Source organism: Ceratotherium simum, chromosome 4 (genome assembly GCF_057802395.1).
Source record: "Ceratotherium simum simum isolate JZ-2026a chromosome 4, ASM5780239v1, whole genome shotgun sequence".
NCBI lineage: Eukaryota > Metazoa > Chordata > Mammalia > Perissodactyla > Rhinocerotidae > Ceratotherium > Ceratotherium simum.
This window is the reverse complement of record NC_141903.1, coordinates 86,395,837-86,412,045: the sequence shown is the minus strand read 5'-3', so window position 1 is coordinate 86,412,045 and position 16,209 is coordinate 86,395,837. Positions and strand designations below refer to the sequence as shown.

At 39.6% G+C, this 16,209-nt stretch overlaps 1 protein-coding gene across 1 annotated transcript in view; it reads left to right on the top strand.

The window, feature by feature from the left end:
- CMYA5 (cardiomyopathy associated 5) overlaps positions 1 to 16,209 on the top strand; it is an 88,209-nt gene that overhangs the window by 46,353 nt on the left and 25,647 nt on the right. Inside the window, exons 3-7 of the mRNA XM_087430132.1 lie at positions 2,572 to 2,667; positions 4,036 to 4,269; positions 6,078 to 6,100; positions 10,902 to 11,020; positions 15,911 to 16,060. Coding sequence (XP_087286258.1) covers positions 2,572 to 2,667; positions 4,036 to 4,269; positions 6,078 to 6,100; positions 10,902 to 11,020; positions 15,911 to 16,060 — 622 coding nt within the window. The remainder of the gene's footprint in view (positions 1 to 2,571; positions 2,668 to 4,035; positions 4,270 to 6,077; positions 6,101 to 10,901; positions 11,021 to 15,910; positions 16,061 to 16,209) is intronic.

The following is a 16,209-nucleotide window of genomic DNA, read 5'->3' as shown; positions in this document are numbered from 1 at the left end:
TCATTCTTTAAAAATAGACATTTATATTACATTAAGCAATTTAATTGCAAGTTTTATAAAATACTCAAGACAGTAAGACATTTTAAGTTTTGGGTTTCTCCATATTTCCCCTTTATTTATAAAATTGATGTTAGAAATGGAAAACCTCTACATTCTTTCTGGCTGTGTCTATAGACCCCCAATGTTAAAACGTTAGTCACAACATATATCCTTACGTATGTGATTATAAATAGTCCACCTCCCCAGAGATGCTATTGAAAATCAAGCATTTAGTCTTTGCGATTCCCAGCTTCCTCTCGATACCTTTCTACCTGGAATCCCCACTCTTGTCTCTTCAATCCGTCCTCCATACAGTAGCCAGAATGATCTAAAAATGCAAGTAATAACAAGAATTGAGCACTTACTATATGCCAGGCTCTCTGTTAAGTTCTTTATATACAAGATAGCTTTTAATCCTCCCAACAACCCTGCCATTGTCATCAATTTGCAGATATTGAAATGGGCTCAGATGGTTTAAGTGATTTGCCCAAGGTCATGGAGGATAGAACTAGGGTTGGTACCCAGGTCTGTCTGAGCTCATGCTCTTAACTGTATATCCATGTTGCTCGGCTCAGTGCCTAGCCATTTTCAGTATGATTATTTAATGAGGTCATTGTTCAATAACTGTCAGTCTGTTTTGATTCAATAGAATAACATATTAGAATCTTGGCATTTTTTTCCCTAGAAAATTAATCCTTCTCAACTTGTCTGATGTTGGTTCTATTTCTCCAGGGTCAAGTTTTGTTGAAACTGTACCTGGTAAAGTTTGGGGGTAGGGAGTGGAGCAGTTTCTTTTATGAAATCTCAGCGTTGGCATGCATTAGCAGTGGGATGTGCCCCATTCTTTGATGACACACGGTTTTGTTAAGTGACAACTACTGGGCACTGTCAGCAGAAAGACTATATTTCTTCAACTGTCTTAATTATATTTTATTTGTCTCTATGAGTTTTAGAAATTAAAAAATAATTCTGTCTAAATATTGTCAATTCAAAAGAAATTTCAAAAGCAGGGAGATAAGATGTCTCCTGCTTTAAACCATTTTAAGATATTTTTTTTCCTGATCTCCGAACAGTATGAGAAAGAGAAAGTGAAAAACTAGTTGACTAAAGCCAAAGAGGCTTGCTTCGTTTTGTTAAATCACTGTGAAGATTAAGATTGGTTGGCAACTTTTTAAAATTAAAAGTCAATTTAAAAATTTGTAACTTGAGAATTCTCTAGCATCTTGTGAGTAGGCCATCTAGGGTTGCTCAGGAACTGAGGCTGCATTTACAGATTATCCAGGTCCTTGCTTCTCCCCTCACTCCATCCCCACTGTGGGGGCTTATCTTTTGTCTGTCGCTTATTGTCTTCCTTCACTCTCTCCCTTCCTTCTTTTTCAATATTTATTGACCTCCCATTCCACGTCAGGAACTGTACTGATCACTGGGAATGAAAACAAAAACAAAGGAAGATGCACTTGTGGCTCCCCAAAATCAGCATTGTGAGAGCACAGCATTCTGAGAAATGAACCTTTTGGGAGTGAGTGAAATGGTGGAATGGGACTGGGAGGGTTAGGGAAGGTGTTTTGAGAAGGTGAAGTTTGGGTGAACCTTAAATAAGATAGAGTTCTTCCAGGAAACAAAGACAGGGAGGACATTCTAGAGATAGGGAATACCATATGAAAAAGCACATAGGGGAGAAAGAATCCCAGGAAAGATGGGCTTGTGTGATTGGAGCCTGGGGGCTTGTGGAGAAGAGGCAGGGGCGGTAGCGGGAAGCAGAGGCCAGATCCCGGGAGGCTTCCCTCAGTGTCATTTCTCCATCCTTCTGTGGATAGTGAATCAGGCAGCTGAAGCTCGGTTTTTCTGTGTTGTCACTTGTTAAGTTTAGCAGGATAGATTACAGCTAGGTTTATAACTACAGCTAAAGTAGGTACCGTCTTCCCCCATCACCCATACATTTTCTAGCCGGCTGTTACTCCTTGAGTATTTTAACCCTTTAAGTGTCCTTAGAGCCTTTAGGTCTCTTTAGTAGATAGTTTCCCTCATTTGGTATGCTAGACTTCTGGTCTGGTGATGCTCTGATCACCTTCTTAGGTCAGGTGCTCCAGGCACACCTGCGGCCATTGGCACAGATGTGAGGAGACTACTCAGGTATGTTGGGCCAGTTCAGCAAAAAGTCTGCTATCTTAGAAGAAAGATGATATAGAAAAATTGAAACCTTACTAAGGAGAAAGAATTCAAATCCATAGTGCTCTAAAACAGATATGCTTTGAACTCACCAACTTGCCAAGAAGTTCTTCCTCTTGCATGAGAAAATAAATTACATTTCTATTGCTCTCACGCACAAACCTCCTAATTGTTTATCATACAGAATTATCTACAGTCAATTTAGATGAAGTAGCAAAGAAAAGTTGAAGACTGATTTGTTAGTGAACAGGGTATAGTAAATCTCTACCAGACACACTAAATTTATAGGGAAGTTGGAGCTCACTGCTTGAAGTTCTTTTCTCAAATGTCATATACTAAGGATATCTTAATTCTTTTCTTCAGGTTCAATTAGCAGAATTTCTAGAAAATTTACAAGAAAAGTCCTTGAGGATTGAAGCCTTCGTTAGTGAGATAGAATCTTTTTTTAATACCATTGAGGTAAGTTACCATATCCCTTTTGCTTTAACCTGGTTTGTTCATGGCATCACAAGTAAATGATTCTGAGCTAAAAGGATCTGAATTGGGGTTTGTGTGTGCATGTATGTTTTGCCATTGTTGGTTTTGTTCCATTAAAAGTGAAGGTCATTAGAGTCTTCCCTCTGTGTGTAATCAGTGAGACCACTTTCTGTTTAAGGATAAATGACTTGCCCTTAAAAACGCATATAACATTTATTGGGCACCTACTATGACAAAGCAAATGCTTTACGTGCTTTATCCAATTTAATCCTCACAATAACCGTATGAGATAGGTGTTATTGTTATTGTTCCCATTTTATAGATAAGAAATCGAGACTTAGAGTTATTACCCAAGGTCCTAGTAAGTTGACGGTAAGTTGAGAGCCAAGATTTGAACTCAGGTCTGCATTTTTACTTGCTCCACCATGCTGCCTTTCACTGGGTTAGCTCTGCACAAATGCTCTAAGTCTCTGCCCGGTGTCCCATGCCTAGGACAAATGAGTGTCTCTTAAGGTATCACTGTCTTTGATGAGTTTGTACTGTCCTAGCTGCTGGCCTCTGCTCCCTCTGCAGTGAAAGGAGTGGTCGCAATGCTCCATCCATATACAGAGATGGCCCAGGCATCCTCACTCGTCAATCAGGAGTGACAGAGGGCCCCTGTGGAAGGCTGGTGCACGGTTTCCCTATCACTGGGGTGACTCCACATCTTATTTTGTTTGTGACACGTCTGCTTAACTCCTGTTGTAGATCAAGTAACACCTGCTAGTTATTTTAGTGCCCCTCCACCAAAGTGTCCCTTTTAGACAGTAAATTATGTGATCACCTTATCACTAGCCCTCTCGTGAGGACAGCCAGGCATCTGGGATTGTCCAGACGGGCAATAAAGTTTCTCCTACTGTGGCGGAAGCTGCCCCCTCCCTGGAGACCATTTATGAATGTAGCACCCTGTCCAAATCCTGGCTGCTCCCTCCCTGGCACTGTGATTTAGTGGATCAGCAAAACTGGTGCTAAACCCTCTCCACTACCTGAAGGGCACGGATCTTCATTCCCTGTGATGCCATTTTCAAGTTTTATTATGTGGCAATGCAGGTGGGCAAGATTTCCATACAAATATGTTTTTTTGTGTGTTTCATTAACTAAATCCTTCTTGATAGTTCTCTTACAGTGAATTCTATTGCAAAGCTAACTATGGCAAAGGGGGTTGGTGGGTTGGAAATTTAGATTGTGCACATAATCTGTGATTCATTTATCAGGATGACAGGGATCAATTCTTTAAAAGGCTGGTGTTTCTCTTTGAAAAAAGACATACATTTCTTGTTTCATTCAGAAGTGTTTTCTTTTCTTTTTAAGGAAAACTGTAGTAAAAATGAGAAAAGGCTAGAGGAACAGAATGAGGAAATGATGAAGAAGGTTTTAGCACAGTATGATGAGAAAGCCCAGAGCTTTGAGGAAGTGAAGAAAAAGAAGATGGAGTTCCTGCATGACCAGATGGTCCACTTTCTGCAGAGCATGGACACTGCCAAGGACACCCTGGAGACCATTGTGAGGGAAGCAGAGGAGCTTGACGAGACCGTTTTCCTGGCTGTAAGTACCAATTCAAACCAGTCCGAACACCTTACACCCACTCTGGCCCAAGTCTATTTTTAAAAATTCATCTTTCAATATTCCCTAAGATCATTTCTATCTCTGTGGGGAGTTTATATACTTCTGACATTTAAAAATTATTAGGGGGGCTAGCCCAGTGGCGTGGTGGTTAAGTTTGTGTGCTCTGCTTTGGTGGTGCAGGGTTCATGGGTTTGGATCCCAGGTGTAGACCTACACACTGCTCATCAAGCCACGCTGTGGTGGCTTCCCACATATAAAATGGAGGAAGATTGGCACAGACGTTAGCTCAGGGCCAATCTTCCTCAGGAAAAAAAAAAAAATTATTAGGGCACGCCTGATGCCTGTGGAAAAGGCCCAGCAAATCTTTAAAGACTTAACACCCAGATCCAGCTGAAGGATACAGGGAAGTCAAGCCACAGCATTGTCTGTCCATTCTGTCACAATGGATTGGGCCCCTTCTCAGAGAGAGAGAATGCAGCCTGAAAACCTTATTCATGCCCTGCTTTCCCTTTGGGTGCCAGCTTGATCTTCCAGTGCCAGGCATCCTCACTTGGTCCCTGGGCCTGTCCTCTCCATTCCCACTCCCTAATCTGAAGTGACCTCTCATAGGGACCATTCCCTCTGAGCCTCACCAAGGGGCTGACAGTAACATTTTGGTACACTTTCAGCATGCAGAAGGATGACATGATGTGATACCTCTCTCAGGTACCATGTTGACGTTTTTATAAGAGTCTTCCTAGGGACCAGATTCCTTAATTCTAATGAGTGGACTGAGGTTCCCTGGGGGTGCTCCTCAAATTGCAGCACAGGCAGCCCTTGGCTTTCTTAATTCCCTCGAATGTTCAGTAAGATATTGGTTCTCCACGGAGCCAGGATTAACCAGGGGTAATGGAGGTGTTTTCCCTGGGGACAGTCCCAAACCTAATTGTCAAACTGGAGGAAAGCACCATCTTATGATGAGTGGGGCCTCCCTTTCAAAGCTCCCCAGTCCTCCCAGCCCTCTAGTAAAGTTTGGAGATGGAGCAAGGCAAAATGGGGAAATATTAGGTTTTTGGTTTGCCTTTTGGGACACCTCCAGCCAGGAAAATTTGGGTGAAGTGGACGTGGCCTCCTCAAAGGAGAATGAAAATCATTCAGCTGCTTTATGTTTAATTAAGGCAAAGCTTTAATATTTTAAAATTAGGCACCTCTTATGAAGCATGACATGAGTAAAGTGCTTTGTGTTCCCTAAGAACTTGACCTTTGTTTGATAATCATATTTCTTCTCTCTAGAAGAACAAATTGTAAAAAAGAAAGCATTTTTTTTCTGCTTATAAAAGTAATATGTATCCATTTTAGAAAATTTGGAAAAAATTAGAAAAGCAAAGAGAAAGTATCACCCAGAGATAACTACTGATTATATTTTTGGTATATATCCCACATAGAACAAATATAAGTCATTTTTCTTGCTTTGGAGTATTCTATTCTGGAAGCTAAGCCATTTGTTAATGAATAGAGAGAAGCAGAGCATAAGCAACTCATTGCCAGCTTTGCTGATTACAGAGAGTAGAGCAGAACTGGAAACTAAAGCCCCCTCCATCCCTGCCCAGACCCCCCCACCCCCTCCGCCTTCTGAACACTAATTTCCTTCCTGCCCTGGCTGAAGCACCCAAGAGCAACAGCCTCAGGGGAATCTGAGGAGTCGTGATGTAGAGCATGCATAATCTTAACACTCTAGGTTGGTTTTTCTTTTTGTTGTTAATTAGTTCTCTCTCTCTCTCTCTTTCTTTTTTTCATTCTTCCTTAAGTCGTTTGAGGAAATCAATGAAAGGTATATAAAACATGGCACAATGTAGTGGCGACTGAGAATAGCATGACTGTATGCTTTATTTTTAATATTTTGATGCTTTATAGAAAATGAGCTGCCAATTAAAAAATACATACATTTAGCGAGCTACTGGATTTTCACTTTTAGATACAGTGCTTTTAAAAGCTAAATGACAGCTTTGAAAAAAATTGCATGTGCTTTAGTTAAATAACAATTATCATAATGTAGATTTTTAACTGCTTCCTTGAGATGTACTCTGTATTTTCAACCTAATCTAGACCATCTTTCCTGTCATTGCAGACAGAACATTTTATAGATACTTAGACTTATTAGTTAAATATGAGTATTTGAAAGAATCATTCATATCTACCTTGAGTAATTTTGTGACTTACATAATCTTAATGAAATTTTCTCTTCAAAGATAGGCGTACATTTATCTTCTCTTTCTGCTCAGCTAACCTAAATGAATCTTCCTCTTTTGCTTTTGTTTTGTTTTTGTTGTTGTATTTAACACTCAGTCTAAGAGAAATTCTTCATTCATTTGAAAGGCAAAGCACTCAACAAGAAATTAGGAAATGTTGGGGCCGGCCCCATGGCTTAGCAGTTGAGTGCGCGCGCTCCACTACTGGTGGCCTGGGTTTGGATCCTGGGCGCGCACTGATGCAATGCTTGTCGGGGCATGCTGAGGTGGCGTCCCACATACAGCAACTAGAAGGATGTGCAACTATAACATACAACTATCTACTGGGGCTTTGGGGAAAAAATAGGAGGAGGATTGGCAATAGATGTTAGCTCAGGGCCAGTCTTCCTCAGCAAAAAGAGGAGGATTGGCATGGATGTTAACTCAGGGCTGATCTTCCTCACACACACACACACAAAAAGAAATTAGGAAATGTTGTCTATAAAAACACACAAGTCAGATCTATGTTTATCTTTTGGAGCATCTGGTATTGAAATGCTCATACTGATCTGACACATTTTCCCATAGCAAGACCTGAGGTCTTTCCTACTGGTTGAGCTTAATGTTTTTATTGTTTTTAGCCCTTTGCTGTAAATTTCTAAAATTGTAAATATTATCTACAGTTTACTTCAATGCCAAATTGTGAAATAGTATAAAGTAAAATCAAAAATTTGTGATATATGAAAATATAGAAAAATGGGTTTATATTAGAAACTTGATTTTTTTAATAATGAAAACTGCACAGATGAATCCTGTTTACCTTAAAAATCTATTCAATAGAATATTGCCAATAAGTTTTAAGAAAATAATTTGTATATTAATCTTGGCATTAATCAATAAGGGTTTTATTACAGTGGCTCTGTTATAAATAGAATTACCCAGGGAGCTTTAACAAATGCTGATGCCTGAATCTTACCTCGAGATTCTGGTGTAACTGACCCGGGGTGTGGCCTGGGCATTTTTGAAGCTTCCTGGTGATTTTAATGTGCAGCCAGGATTGAGAACCTCTGGTTTATAACAATCTGTCCTCTGGCCCAGTGGTTCCCCAAACTGGCTGTGCCTGAATTACCTGTGCAGTTTGTTCAACCAAAGCTCCTGGAGCCCTACCCCAGATCCACTACATGTGAGTCCAGAGTGGGAAGAGGCATCTGCACGTGTACCAATTCACGCAGGAGGCTGAGGTGCACCAGGTGGGTCTGGAAACTGATATCTAGGGCTTGCTCCCAAGTTTCCTCTATTTTTGAAAATTATACATTCTTCTAAATATTATTGATATTTATTTTTATCCCAAAGTATATGGATTTATTGTGCCATTCCATATACACTGGACAGTGTAGATGCATATTTGCTTATTTATATTTCATTCACTCATGGAAGATACTGATTGGCAGGAAAATTTGGTGAATGAAAATTTGCAAATGCTTTTACCTTAAAAAATGCTTATAGTACACTTTTACCTTTCTAAATGTTAGAATATTAACTTGCTAATATGAACTGACATCTATTTAATTCCAAATAACCATTTCTTTGGTTTCGTGCTTGAACTTGTTTCATCTGTGTGTCATTTTAATTAATTTTGATTTCTTTGTCCAGTTGACGATGAATTAATCTTTGTTAAAGCTGCGTGTCACCAAAAGGAGCATACACTTGGAATAATCATTATTTTTTTGTAAAGAAAAAAGACAACAAAATTCAGGATTTGGTGAGGAGATATGAGCAATTAAAAAAGCCCTGTTAAACGTGCACACGTGTGCACATACACGATAAAGCGTGACTGTTTCACTAAAAAGAAGCCTTTCATGTCCTCAAGACAACTTCTGCCTCAAAGTCTCAGTGTTATTGGTGTTCTTCTATGAGAAGTGCTAATTATCTAGTTTTTTTACCTTGATGCTGCTTCTCCCTCCCTTAATATTGTATCTCTCTAAAGGCAGTGCTTGTATATTAAAGGATTTTTCTTGACACTGAAAATGCTTAAATTAAGGAATGCTGTCAAGCATATTTAGCCTTAAAATTTGCATATTTTGAAAAATACATTGGCTTAGAAAATGCTGTTCTGTTAAGAAGTTGCATTTTTTTCTCTGTTTGGCTCTTTTGTGTTATAATAATGAAAAAAAAAAAAGAGTCACAACCATTGTAGGACCTGCTCATGAAAAGATGTCTGCTTGCCCTTCATTTACTGACATGAAAATTGGACAGGTCAGTGTATGAGGGAAAAAAACATTACACTTGTGGTGTCTACAACCAGAGCTTTTGCGCTACAAAAAGTCCTCCATTTAGTCTGCGACGTTTATTGAGAGGGCTTAGTATAAGCACTGGGCACCATTGTTTGTTCATTCTGAATCTGTCATTCCACCCTCTGCAGCCCCAAAGCTTTAATTCAGGCTCATGCTGTCTTCCTTCACCCAGAGTGTTGTGAGGTCCTCCCAGCTGACCTCACCACCTCTCTATTTATTTGCTCTGATCCTTCCCCAGACTCATGCCAGGGTATTCTTCTAAACTTCCCTTGTGTGTCTCTCCCTGCCTTAAGGGATTAAATAGAAACTCTTGGTGGATATGAAAGGCTCGTCACAGTCAAGGCATAAATCCCCCTTTCTATTTCATCTCTGTCTCCATTTCCCAGTTCTTGAGGTAGCCCATGGGCCCCCCTGGACCTTGAATGTGCCGTTATCTTCCCCAACTCCATGCCTTTATTCATGCTGTTCTTCTGTCTGCAACACCCTTACTCCCTTTTTCTGTCTGGGAAACTCCTACTCCTTCTTTAAGACTTAGCCAGGGGCGGCCCCATGGCTTAGCGGTTAAGTGCACGTGCTCCGCTACTGGCAGCCCAGGTTGGGATCCCAGGCGTGCACCGACGCACCGCTTCTCTGGCCATGCTGAGGCCGCGTCCCACATACAGCAACTAGAAGGATGTGCAGCTATGACATACAACTATCTACTGGGGCTTTGGGGAGGGGAAAAAAAAAAGACTCAGCCAAATGTCACCTTCTCTTTGAAGCCTCTACTGCAACCATCTCTCCTGAATCTGATGATAGTGAATTTGATTATTCCTAACACTAGTCAGCATAGTGGGCACTCTTTAAATATTTCAGTTCTATTTTATAATCTTTTTCCCTCACATTGATAAAAAATTTACCAGACTTCAGATCCTGACATTCTCACCCAAATGAACTTTGTCCTCTATTCAATCAAAATATATTTATTAAATGCCTCTTATGTGCCAAGTAACACATTACAGCACAGTAGTGAACAAAACAAAGTCCTTTCCTCATGTAGATTATATTCTGGGGAAGTAGAAGGACAAAAACAAATAGGTCGTGGTACGTTTGAGGAAGTTAAATGCAGCAGAGTGAGGGTGGCAAGGACGGGCAGTGCTGTGGGGGTAGATCACTCCGGGCTGGCCTCTCGGAGGAGTGGACATGTGGACAGAGATCTAATTTAAGTGAGGAAGGAGCCATGCAAGTATCTAGGAGAAGCAAGTTCCAACAGCAAGTGCAAAGGCTTAGAGGTGGGTCTGTGCGGCCCAAACCCAAAAGTCGGTGATAATGAAGCCAATGGAGTTCCTCGAAGCTGGCTTCATTGCTGGAGGATCATTCCGGCCCCTCGTGAGCAAGAGTAGAGCTCCTAACCAAATGTTAGGCCCCTCCCACTAAAGATACATGCTTTTGCAATCTCTCCTTCCCCTTTACCCTCTTCTGAATCAGTCTTTTTTAAAACCCAGATTTCACCTGGATACAAACACTGAGTTAGTGCTTGTCAGCATCCCTCCTCAGAGGGTCTTGAGTATATAAAAGCTATTAATTTATAAACTGTGGCTGGTGGAGTCTTTTAAGAATGCCCCATCATTCTTAATCCTCCTTCACTCATCCACATCCCCAGTACCCACAACAGTGCCTGGCACATAGCAGGTGAACATATTTTTTGAAAGACAATGACTAGAAGCATAATAGTGAGGGTTGAGAGCAGCAAGGATGTCATACAGTGTGTGGATTTCCAGACTGGCTCTGAACCTTTATATCTCTAGGAAATAAATAAAAATAATCTTTAAAATGTAGGCATTTTTAAGATTAACTTTATAGATGCAAAATTAAGATGGAATCTATTCAGATTTGAGGATACAGGAATGGAATTTCTAACATTACCAGTTGCACCAAACAATCCTAAGAATAAATAGATTTTAGACGTATATTTCTAGACTTTGAAACAGTTTAAATCCTTTTTGGAGACAATGCCTTACAAAAACCACCACCACCACCACCACCTTCATTTTGAACAATTGTTTTTAGCTTTCATTCTGTATGTTAATAATTTCTTGACTTAAAACTTAGGAATGTTTTCCCCCGATAGGTTGCTTTCTGCAATGGAGAGCACGGCCTCTTTAGAGAAAATGCCTGCTGCCTTCTCACTTTTTGAACATTATGATGACAGCTCAGCAAGAAGTGACCAGATGTTAAAACAAGTGGCTGGTAGGAATTTTCATATGTTAATTACCTTGATGAAATGTATTGGTTTTTCCTTGTTTGTTTTGAAAGTATTTGAACATAAGGAAATATAACTGGGAAAAGAAAAAGAAAAATCTTACTTGTAAAGATTTAAAGCTAGATTCTGAAATAGAGCGTGAGACTAGCGTACCATTTCAGTTACAAACTGTGTTTCTGTTTGAAGCTTCATGACAGAGCTGGTATACTGAGGAGATGGGAGGAAGTAGCCATGGAACCGAGGGGTCTCCTCCTTTTTTTTCCTTTTAAAATAGGATTTCTCTCCCTCTCTTCTAGAGATTATTTGCTCATGCCAGCAGCCAGGTATAGAGGAAAAAATAAATAAAATATTTTCCTATGTGTTGAATAGATTTTTCCTTAAGAGTGGTTTCCCCCTCTTCAACTGAGTTCTTTTTCCTTTTTTCAAACTAAACAGATTAGCTCAGAGAACTAACAGCTCAGCATCATGCTCTGTAGCCAGGAGCCTCCCACTCAGCTGTCAGAAGCATCCTGCCGGCTCTTCAAAATATTTTTTAATGTGCTATTTTAACAAACAAGACAATGAAACTCATTTAGATTTCTCAAAGCTGCTGTGTTTCAGTGAAGTTACCAGGTTTCACTTACTGTAAAATGTACTCAGATGTCCTTCTTAAAAGATGCTGTGTTCTTTCAAAGCCACCTTAAAGATGACTGCTGTTTTTAAATTGACAATTAACTTTCATTTCTGTAGGAAGAGTTTTAGTTTAGTACGTAGTGAAAGTCTACTGTGCCTTTAAAAAACCAAAAAAACCCCCACCTACCCTATATAAAGTGAAAGATTCAATCATTTATCCTAATGGATTTTCTCTGGAAATGTCTCAAAACAAAAGGGTGTTTTCTTGTAACGTCTTTAAGAGGCATTTAAATAGAGCAGTGATTGCAAAGTAAGATATTTTGATTAACAGAGTAGATCTTTAGCTTTTAAGGGATTCGTTATATGCTGTTCATTTAGTAGGATATTCTTTTGAATATCTGACGGGCAATGAGAGGCCATTTTATATATATTTTAGAGGTCGCAGAGTTAAATCGTCACAAGTGTTAAGGCGTTCACTCAGAAATAGTGCGCGCGGCAGTCCCAGTCGTTCCAAGCTGTTTATGGAGAGACTGATCTCTGAGCTATAAAGGCTGCTTGTCGCGCATGGGCCTCACAGAATCGGAGCCCAGGGTGTTGACTTGATGCTAACTAGCTTTTGTTCATTTTATGACCAATGACATCTCTCAGATATAAAGTCCTCACCTGGTCCCTGAAAAGTTAGCCTGATCACTGCCTGAATTAAGAGATATAATGTAGAAAGGATGTGACTTTTCCAATGAGACACAGAGCAGCCCCTAACATTTCTTCCATACTTACATGATGCCTGGCACTGTTAAGCCCTCCTATCATCTAATCTCGCAATAACCCTAGGAGGTTGGTTTTATTGTTATTCCGATTTGACAGGTGAGGAAATACAGGGAAAAGAAAAATGTCTCTCACGTTGTCCTAGATTCACAGGAATTTGGGAGGAGGAGGTGGTGGAGGAGTTTGGTTTCAGAGTCTTTGCACTTGAACCTGCTCTACACCAAGGAGGCGAGTGCATTGCTGTGAAAGGAGGGATCACCATAGATTAGTGACATCCAAGGTTTCCTTGGCTCTGGCTCCTGGGGACGTTTTCTTTTTTTAATTGTGGTAAAATACACATAACATAAAAATTACTGTCATAACCTCTTTGAAGTTTACGGTTTGGTGGCATTAAATACATTCACGTCATTGTACAGCTGTCACCACTATCCATCTCCAGAATTCTTTTCATCTTGCAAAACTGAAATTCTGTACCTATTAAGCAATAACTCCCCATTTCCCCTTCCCCCCAACCCCTGGCAACCACCATTCTATTTTCTGTCTCTATGAATTTGACTATTCTGGGTACCTCATATAAGTGGAATCATACAGTTTTTGTCTTTTTGTGACTGGCTTATTTCACTTAGCATAATGTTCTCTAGAATCACCCACGTTGTAGCATGTGTCAGAATTCCCTTCCTTTTTAAGGCTGAATAATATTCCATTGTATGTTTATACTGCGTTTTGCTTATCCATTTACCCGTCGATGTACACTTGGGTTGCTTCCACCGTTTGGCTATTGTGAATAATGCTGCTCTTCTGGGGACTTTTTGAAAGCTAGGTTGAGTGGGAATCTGTATCTGGGCTGCACAGATCCTGAAGTCCGAGTTGATCTAATGCTTAGCTCCCCATGTGGGAGCATTTTTATGGGCATACTTTGTGGGAACACTCCATCAGACAGAGGGAATCCGTGGGGCGATTCCTCTGCCCAATTCTTTAGCCTCTGGCAAAGAAGCCTTAAAATCCCATTTTGTATTTTTTGGCATTACTTCTATTCAAGTTTATTACTACAGAAGTGTAAACAGAGTTGCTAACATATAAAATCTGGGTCTCTGATGTTCTTCTGCCACACAGGAATTGTAAATTCAGCCATTGTTATTAGATTACATCTATGGAATACTCTTATTTCCTTTTTAACTTTAGAATACTTTGAAAAGTAAAAATGTTTCCTATTTTTGAAAAAAGATGTTCTAACTTTAATTTCTTAGGGAAAGAGTACATTAGGTATAAAATTTTTCGTAGCCTACATGCTTTACTTAATTCCCTATAATTGCTTCTTCCTTAAAATTGCTTCTTCCTTAAAGTTGATTCTGAGGGGTCAATTATTATTATTACTATTATTTTTTGGTGAGGAAGATTAGCCCTAAGCTAACGTCTGTTGCCAGTCCTCCTGTTTTTTTTTTGCTGAGGAAGGTTGGCCCTGGGCTAACATCCACGCCCATCTTCCTCTACTTTATATGTGGGACACCTGCCACAGCATGGCTGGATAAGTGGTACATAGGTCCATGCCCGGGATCCGAAACTGTGAACCCTGGACCACCGAAGCGGAGCACATGGACTTAACCACTATGCCACTGGGCTGGCCCCTCGATTATTGATTTTTAAGTTTTAAGTTATCTGAGAGAGAGAGATTTTCGAAAAGATGTTACCATTTTTAAAAAGCAGATATAGCTCAATGTATAATTCATAGAAAAAAGGGGAGCGTTTTCATCGTTCATGCCTCAAGGAGTTCTCCAACACTGCTTCAAAGACGACTGACTATAGCTGAAGCATTCTGCTTGGCTCTTTGACAAACCTTGGGCAACATGAAAATTTACTGAACTGCATTTGTCTGGATGGACTCCTTTAGAATGTGAGCCTGATTTCCTGCTGGGAAGACAAACAGAAAAGTCAAAGATAGCGGAAGGGTCTCTGAACCATTATCAGCCCTTGGGGAGATGGTCTGACAGGCAGGCCTCCTGCCTCACCATGCAGCCTGCTCCCCTCTGCGATTCACCAGGTGCTGGATCCCTAGTTCAGCTCCTGTCTTCAGGGTCTTCCTGCTTCTCCTCTCTGTTTTCTGTGCTCCTGCCAATGCCGTTTTGCCTTCTGAACGTTAACACTGGTTATGTGGCAGGCACATAATACAGATTATCTTGCTTCTAACAACAACCCTGGGAGGAAATGGTATTATTGTTGTTGTTTTCCCATTTTAAAGATGAGGAAAGTAAGGCTAAGATAACACAGCTAATAAGTGGGGGATCTGGCATTTGACCTTAAGCCAGCATCTCTGCTCTGAAGCCCGTGAACTTGACCACTCCCTTATCTTGCTTTTCATTTTTCATCCCTGTGTATTTCCTTAGCTCATTATCTCTTTGTTAAATCTTTTTAATATGTCTCTTTTTATTCTGTTCTTTAGATACATTTATTTTTTTCTTATTTTTACCTTCTTCTTGGACTAACCTTTGTTTTCTTTTCCTTCAGTGTTGACTTTTAATAAAGTAATCTCAGAAAATTTGGCCAATATTATTTCAGTAAGCTTATCTCTCAGGAAATTGTTGACTGGGAAAAAAAAAACCCATAAAAATAAATTTAAAAGCATAACATCTTTTCAACTATGGGAATAACCTTTTCCTCTAATTTGTAAAATATGTTCAAAGCTTTTGTATCTCAAAACTTTTGGAGGAGAATTGCATAGGGGTTTGATTTATGGTGTTGTATATACCATTAACATTCAATATGAATAATTATAAACTTTTAAAATCTCTAGTTAAACACTTGAGGATATTGTCTTTAAAATTTAGAACAGAAGAATTATACTGGATATCTAAACTTTATATTTGAATCAGTTAATAGGGTACTTTTTCCCCTATGTAATTTTTACATTTTGTTTAATTTTTAAAAAAATTTATAGGTATAGTCATGTTGGAAAGAGGAAATGGGATAGTAGTTTCAGAAAGTGTATTTTGATATTTTATTCATGCCAGTCTTTTTCAGCCTTGATGATATAGCAACTATAGCTAAAAAAGGTTTCCTTTGTCTCTATTGTGAATATAGACTCCATGTAGAAGAATATAGCACTGGTTATCTAGCAAAGCATACTCAAGTTTTTGTTTTGAAGGAAAACCAAATCATTTGATGCATCCTCTAACCTGTGTAAGTTTATTGCTCTAAATATAGAACTATGGAAGAATATTACCAAGGGATCCATTTTTGTTTATGTCTGTGTGTATTATATGTGCACATACACAAATGCATAGAAACATTTTGGCGGGATACACACTCAACTGAAACAGTGGTTGCCTCCAAGGAGTATCCTTGGGGTTGGGGGGTGTTGGGAACAGGGGAGCCCTCCCACATTTACTCCATGTATTTCTGTATTGTTTGAATTTTTTTTCAATAAGCATAGGTGACTTTTGCAAAAAGAAAAAATCAATTGATAAAAACACCTTTAGTTATAATAAATCTTGCTTATATTCCAGTGCCACAGCCTCCTAGATTAGAACCTCAGGAACCAAATTCTGCCACCAGCACAACGATTGCAGTTTATTGGAGCATGAACAAGGAAGACGTCGTTGACTCATTCCAGGTTTACTGCATGGAGGAGCCACAGGGTGACCAAGAAGTAAACGGTAGGATTGCTAACACAAACACAGACGCATGTGTACATTTCTGCATCTTCATGTGAAATATTTAAACGCACACATATTGTGACTCTTTCCACAAAGCATTTATAGCCACTTATAAAAACAACAACAGCAAACCAACAACCATATAATGA